Genomic DNA, 7,370 nt, shown 5'->3' with positions numbered 1-7,370 from the left:
CTCCAAATTTACTGAGGGTTTGAGTTTTTATTTTGTCATTAGCTCCTCCTCTATTTTCAGTGAGTGCAACACAACCTTTGAGGAACAATAAAAAGAAACTTTTAAAATGTAAAATGAAGTCTAAGCACGAGCAGCTGTTCTGAAAGTTTGGAACAGATGGAGAAAAACAAAATCAATAAACATTCAAATGGAAAATAAGAAATCCAGATTTTCTTTGACAGTTTTTAAAAATCCTTTCATAAGTCGGCTGAACTGTACGAGTGAGCAGAGCCGAAAAGCCCCAGGTTTTTGTTGAAAATAAAGGATATCGTCGTAAATCTGATCCAGAGTCTTCCAGAGCTGAAAGTCAAAGTTTGTGTCAGAAGCTCAAGGACGAGTTTGAAGAATGAAAACAAGAAAGTTGGCAGGTGAAACAAACTTCACATCGCTCATCAGGAAAACCTCCAGCTGAGGCTCAGAGTGTGTGCGTTCATGTGTGTGTTTATGTGTGTGTGGTTTCTGAGACACAGAATAATTACAGTGATGATGTATGGGCTGTGTCTGTCTTGCCACTGTTTGCCCACATGATTAATAACGAGGCGGTCAGCGAGCGCACCGCTGCCGCCGCATAGAGCGGCTCGTGTGTTTGTAATTTGCATATGAAGCACGTTTGGAAAAGAATGGAGGAGATTCTCCGCTCTAATTGTTTTTGTGTTTATTCGCCCGTATGAAGCAGAATTTCCGCAGAGTTTGAACTCGGACTCGGAGTTAACGATATCCTTCCTCTCTTCCAGCTCTTCCTCCAAAGCCGGCGAAGCCCCAGCAGCCCTCCTCGGTCGGGGTGGGAGGGGGCAGCAGCAACAACAGCGCCAAGGACGGAGGAGCAGGAGGCTCGCTGCAGGAGGCCGAGTGGTACTGGGGAGACATATCAAGGTAACACACACACACAGATCTTAAGATGGAGTGAGGGATGCAGCATCAGCACAGAAGTTTATCTGAACATGACTCCAGAGCAAACTCTCAAATTATTCATATTAAACATTATAAATATTTTATATTTGACTCTGGGTTCTATTACAGCTCGAAGGAGTTTTAAATTGGAGGGAAATTTTGTTCCTAAAGCAGCAAAACTGTCCAATAACCAATAATATGAGACATCCACACATCAGTCTTTAGCTTTTTTTATTATTATTATTATTATTATTATTATAATATTGTCCAAAAACAAACTTATTTTACTGATTCTAATGAAACTGGATCAGGTTTTGTTTCCCCTCTTACGTCCTCTGCCTTTCGACTCTTCATCTGCTGCTGTAGCTGCCGTTAGTTCGTGACAGAACCAGGCTCAGCAGCCGGACCAGGACCAAAGTCGAGTAGACTTGTAGTCAGTAGAGAGCGACAGGAAATGAAGAACCTTTTTTTTCTAAAATCACCTTTTCCCTGTAAATCTGTAAAAGTGATGAGTCGTGACTGTTCAGGCCCGAGTCAGCGACTTAAGTGCAGGTTAGCGTTCAGCCACAATCCACACGAACACACACTCAGATGATAACCACACCTACAGTGCAGACAGCCAGTCTGCCACCTTTAACACACACTCGTATCCAGAGCAGAGACGCTGCTGCAGGCGGGTTGGCTGGGACCAGTCTGTCCAGGCACTCATTTAATTGATGGACTGTTTACTCTGAGGTGTGCGTGTGCACGGATCACTCACTCCTCTTTGTTCTGTTCTGTCTTCTCCAGGGAGGAGGTGAACGATAAGCTCAGAGACATGCCCGACGGGACCTTCCTGGTTCGGGACGCTTCCACCAAGATGCAGGGCGACTACACGCTCACGCTGAGGTGAGTTTGAGAGTCACGGATGAAGCTGGTTTGTGAAACCACAGAGCGATTCATGGAGGCTGTGGTGTTCTCGAGTTAACTACAGATTGAGGGAAATCTTTCATTCTGCCGACGCAGCATCCTGCTAAATTGGAGCGATTCGCCCACTGCCCTGGAAATAAAGTGCTGGAAGGGGAAGCGAGCCTTGAAGCTGTTAAAGTGTGTTTTGGTGGATGCACTTTCAGCATTCTGTACTCATCTTCCCGCCTGTTTTCCTTCTCTTCACATTCAGGAAAGGAGGCAACAACAAGCTGATCAAGATCTACCACCGCGACGGGAAGTACGGCTTCTCCGACCCCCTGACGTTCAGCTCAGTGGTGGAGCTCATCAGCCACTACAGACACGAGTCTCTGGCTCAGTACAACACCAAGCTGGACGTCAAACTCATGTACCCCATCTCCCGCTTCCAGCAGGTAAGCACGCACACGCAGTTTGTTTGTTATGACTTTATCTAACACAGTTGTGTTGTAGAAATAAAGAGAGAAACAGCAGGCTGCTTTCCACGATTTAAACTCGACCTCTTAGTCCAAGTTAATCTTGTAGCAGTCGTTCCAAACATCAAGGGGGCTCGTTTAGTGACGTCATCTCGTCGCCACCCTCCGCTTCCGTTTTTCTAACGGGGAATTGGCGCCACCTACTGCTTATCTCATGAGCCAACTCCTAACATAGCGGTAGTATTTTTTAAATGCTAAATTACTCGTAGCTCATGTTGGACTCGTTATTCAGGCCGTGGCCCCCGCTGTGTTTGTTTGCCGTCACTGGTTTCTTCATCTCGAGGACTCCCTCTTCTGTCCGTCCGTTCATTCTACGTTGGAGTCTGACCGGTTTCCTCGTTAACCCTCCACCTCCACCGTCCTCCTCGGCGGCTCGTGCTGGGTGTCTCCACTCCAAACTGCAGCGGCAGCAACATCTCCGCTCGCTGAAATATTGCACACAGCCGCGGTGTCAAAGGCCCCGTTGTTGCGTTTATTCCCCTTCCTCCGTCGCTCTGCTCGTTTGTCATTACTCAGAGCGATACAATATCTCCGAGCGGTGCGCACCTTTGCCGTCCACTCGGGGCATTGTGGGTGGTTTATTAACGAGCCTGTTCAGGACTCGCCCTCCGTAAGCAGAATCCCTCCGTCCTTAATTACAAATAGCTCTTCATTTTTTTTCCCCCACATCTCTCGCTGTGACACGCTGCCTTTTCCTTTCTCCTCGTCCTGTCTTTGCTTTCTGTGCTCCGCTCGCTCTCTAATGTGTTTCATTCCTCTTGGATCCCTCAGGACCAGCTGGTGAAGGAGGATAATATTGATGCTGTGGGGAAAAAGCTGCAGGAATACCACAATCAGTACCAGGAGAAGAGCAAAGAGTACGACAGACTGTACGAAGAATACACAAAGACGTCCCAGGTACGCACATGCTTGTGGTTTTTATGGTATTAACAGATTTAAAGTGTTTTCACGTCACTCACCTCCACCTCCTCCTCTTGTTTCGCCCCCTCAGGAGATCCAGATGAAGCGGACGGCCATCGAAGCCTTCAACGAGACCATCAAGATCTTCGAGGAGCAGTGCCACACGCAGGAGCGCTACAGCAAGGACTACATCGAGCGCTTCCGCCGCGAGGGCAACGACAAGGAGATCGAGCGGATCATGATGAACTACGAGAAGCTCAAGTCTCGGCTCGGGGAGATCCACGACAGCAAGGTGCGGCTGGAGCAGGACCTGAAGACACAAGCCATGGACAACCGCGAGACGGACAAGAAGATGAACAGCCTGAAGCCCGACCTCATACAGCTCCGCAAGATCAGGGACCAGTATCTAGTGTAAGTACAGCAGAGGACTCAAGGACAGAGTGAAATATATTGATGATCCACAGGGAAAATGTTTGAGTTTGCTAGAAAACAAAGTCTGAAAGTCTGGACCACCCAAAGCGAGTCCAAAGGAGATATTCAACTTGGAAAAGCAGTAACTCTTCGCATGGATTGTTTTTCTAGAGTTTCAACAGACAAATACAAAAAACGTCTGACTTCCTCTGACTCCTGGAAACCCTTAGGGCGTTAACTAACCAGTAACCAAAGCTGAGAACATGAACTTACCTGACAGATCAGACCTAAAGGAGATCGAACAGTGAAGCAGAATCGTCCCTCGACAGTCTGCCATCTCGATTAGAAACTTGTGTTTCCTCTTACTTGAAGATTTCAAATGAGCAGAGTCGGCCTCGTTCTGAGGAGAGGTTCACTAATTAGATTTCTGTTGGGTCTCATGCTCGTTCACTGCACCATAAACAAATGTTGTAAATGAAAGGAGCCTTTTAAACTGAGCAGTCGTTGTAATGCTTTTCCTTCTCTCTCTGTCTCTCTCTCTAGTTGGCTCAATCACAAAGGAGTTCGTCAGAAACGAATTAACGACTGGCTGGGAATCAAGAACGAGAACACTGACGAGTGAGTTTCTGCTTTCTCCTGCCAAGCCTGCGAGTTAACGCTGTGACTGTACAACTCCTCTTTTATTAATCACATTTCTCTCGTCATGCGTCCGCAGAGGTTACTTTGTGAGTGAGGAGGACGAGAACTTGCCTCACTACGACGAGAAGAGCTGGTTCGTCGGCGACCTGAACAGGACGCAGTCGGAGGAGCTGCTCCTCGGGAAGCCGGACGGAGCGTTCCTCATCCGGGAAAGCAGCAAAAAGGGCTGCTACGCCTGCTCCGTAGTGTGAGTACACCCAACATACTGGTAGATCTGTGTAAAACACGAGAACGATCATGAACATGTAGACTTAACGAGTCTTCTGTGTGTCCTCAGTGTCGAAGGCGAGGTGAAGCACTGCGTCATCTACAGCACACCGCGCGGCTTCGGCTTCGCCGAGCCCTACAACCTGTACAGCAGCCTGAAGGACCTGGTGCTCCACTACCACCAGACCTCGCTGGTGCAGCACAACGACTCGCTCAACGTGCGCCTCGCATACCCCGTCTACGCACAGATGCCCTCCGGACGCAGATGAACCCCATCAGCCCGGCTGACCAAACACCCCCCGGACATAGACAACAAACCAACCCTCCCTTCTTTGGGACGGGAGAACGAAAGGAAGGGAGCGGGAGGGCGAGAGAGGGGGCTTTGGTCAAAATACAAAAAAACACCCCGTAAAGATAGAAACGAATTTAACACTTGCTGCAACACACACGTCAGCCACCTTGGAGTTATATATATTTTTACAAGAACAATTTCGGAGGGCATTCTTTCTAAAGACTGCTTGATTTGCACAAGGAAGTTTTAAATGTTTGTGAATGTGAAAAAAAAAAAAAATGACTGAAGGAAGGAAGGAAGGAAACGGAGTAGGAGACTTCAGAGTTTCAGGTTGACCCCGCTGCTACCTAAACTCCAGCTCAGACTTTTTTACCAGAAACCACGCGAGCAACGACGAAGACGACGACAAAACATTCCCGTTTTTTTTTTGTTTGTTTTTTTATTTCCCACCTCAGATGAATTTATTCCAACCTTTCCGTTTTGTTTTTGTTTTTGTTTCTGGAGTCGTTTTCATGTTTCCTTTTGTTGACTTTATGTTTGTGGTAAATGCAAGAGGAGATGATGTCAAGCGTCTGTTCTGTGTCCCTCTCCGTACGTACGAAAAGCAAAAATAATGTAGCATAACGAGACAACGGACACTTGTTTTTTTTCCTCGAGTGTTCCTCCATGTAGACTGCTGCTGAAGGGGTTAGGGGTGGGAGGGCGGGGGCACAAGCGACACAAACCAGAGTTTTGTAGTCTTGAAAGAAAAAGCTTGCTTTTATACTAACTGTAGTTTTTTCTTTTTTGCTTTGCTGGAACTTATTTTGTTTTTGCCAATGTGTAAACGGCAACGTCACCGATCAGAACCAGAGACCAAAGTTGGTGTGGAGAGGGAAGAAGGGGCGAAGAGTCAGTGTGTGTTTCTTTACTTTATTCTCTTTGTGAAAGAAAAGCAAAACGAATGGTGTGTTTGAGACCCGACCACACATAAAACTGAGTTTTTTGGAGGGGGGCACCAAATCAAACCAAATGGTACGTAAACAGATAAATGCCAGGACCTCGTCTGTAAATACAGACGGTCGAGTAAGAAGCACTTAAACGAGTTCCCATCTGTGACCTCGGCAGCTGAGACGATTCGTTAAGACCAAACAAGTTAATTTATAGAGAAAACGCCAGTTTTCCAGCAACGTTTGAGTCCAATATTTCCACAAACTCCAGCCGCTCCGCTCTGCCGGGTCGGTTTGTGGAAACATCGGATCGCGCGGCGAGTTTTACGCAACCAAATCACAGAACGCGACGAGCGCCGAGGTCACACATGATGGTCAGTTTCACCAAAATCTGACCACGGAAACCCGAAACCCATTTTTTATGTGTGGTTTATGAAACAAACAACGACAAAAAAAAACAGCGAGCGATGCATGAATATATGCCAACGACTGTGGGGTGATGAACTGTTTGGGACTGTTTGTGTTTGTTCAGAAATAATAAGCTTTGATAAAATGTTTAACGTGTTGAGAGCGGGCGAGGAGGAGCGCGGAGGCGAGCTGAAGATGCAGGCTTTAGAGGAAAATACCGAAACTTGAAAGAACGTGCAATCCTAGCGTTGTGTAGTTCAGCAGTCGAGCAGCGAGCGAGAGTGAGATGCACTAAAGGTCCGAGAGATAATCACAGTGCACAGTGAAGCTTTTTTTTTTTTTTTGAGTGTGTGTTTGTCTGATTTCCTCTTTTTTGTTTGTTTAAACTCAGAACCTCTTTGCCGGTGCTCGACTTTATAACCAGTGGAAGCATCACAATAAAAAACATCTTGAAAAAACTGACGAGAAAAACACAAAAAAGTTGCGTTCAATTCTTCCTGGAGATTCTCTATCACTGATTGGCTGTTGTGTTTTTGGGTGGAGACAGGAGGGGGGAAGGGGGTCGACCCATCGCTGCCTGAGGGAGGCGATGACGTCGCGACCCCAAAAAAAAAGGCAGCTGTTCTCAATTAATTTTCTTACAGGATGATTCTCGAGGGCGTCGACCAAAAAACTTTTAAAAAAAGACGACGCTGGTTACAAAGTCAGAGAAAAGCACCGCCCCACCTCCCCCGTCTGTCGTCTGTGGTGTTTTCTCACAGTTTGATAAGCCAGCATCAGAGTGTATGGACCACACACAGGTACGTCTGAAGGAGTGTATCAGGTTGTAGGAAGAAGGGCCATCGTTTGAGGAGTGAATGAAGTGAGTGAACAACGTTGGTTGTACCCACCATGTGTTTTATCGTAACCCCCGTCTTAACGTCCTCAACACAACCTGACAGCGTCGCGCCCTTTTTGTGACGGTATCGCCGTTATCTCACCCCAGCCCGGCTCTCGATAGAGTCCGCTCAACGTTATAGGTAGATGAGTTTGGAGGACGGAGGTCAGGTTAGTGGAGCTGAAAGCCATTGATAGTTAACGGTCTCCCCTTTCTGGTTTTTACCAGAGACTGACTCAGTTTGGCGTTTCTGAAGCCAGCAGTACTCGATCCAGTTTTAAATCTACAAAAATTTG

At 47.0% G+C, this 7,370-nt stretch overlaps 1 protein-coding gene across 3 annotated transcripts in view; it reads left to right on the top strand.

Moving 5' to 3' along the window:
- Nucleotides 1–6,677, top strand: part of pik3r3b (phosphoinositide-3-kinase, regulatory subunit 3b (gamma)) — a 121,224-nt gene extending 114,547 nt beyond the window's left edge. For all 3 annotated transcript variants that reach the window (XM_027290669.1, XM_027290670.1, XM_010750130.3), the window contains 8 exons: nucleotides 774–912; nucleotides 1,720–1,818; nucleotides 2,090–2,270; nucleotides 3,123–3,248; nucleotides 3,343–3,662; nucleotides 4,206–4,280; nucleotides 4,378–4,548; nucleotides 4,639–6,677. In XM_027290669.1, coding sequence (XP_027146470.1) covers nucleotides 774–912; nucleotides 1,720–1,818; nucleotides 2,090–2,270; nucleotides 3,123–3,248; nucleotides 3,343–3,662; nucleotides 4,206–4,280; nucleotides 4,378–4,548; nucleotides 4,639–4,837 — 1,310 coding nt within the window. In that variant the 3' untranslated portion in view covers nucleotides 4,838–6,677. The remainder of the gene's footprint in view (nucleotides 1–773; nucleotides 913–1,719; nucleotides 1,819–2,089; nucleotides 2,271–3,122; nucleotides 3,249–3,342; nucleotides 3,663–4,205; nucleotides 4,281–4,377; nucleotides 4,549–4,638) is intronic.
- The last annotated feature ends 693 nt before the right edge of the window (nucleotides 6,678–7,370 follow it).

This window comes from Larimichthys crocea, chromosome XVII (assembly GCF_000972845.2).
Source record: "Larimichthys crocea isolate SSNF chromosome XVII, L_crocea_2.0, whole genome shotgun sequence".
NCBI lineage: Eukaryota > Metazoa > Chordata > Actinopteri > Sciaenidae > Larimichthys > Larimichthys crocea.
This window is presented reverse-complemented; position numbering and strand designations above follow the sequence as displayed.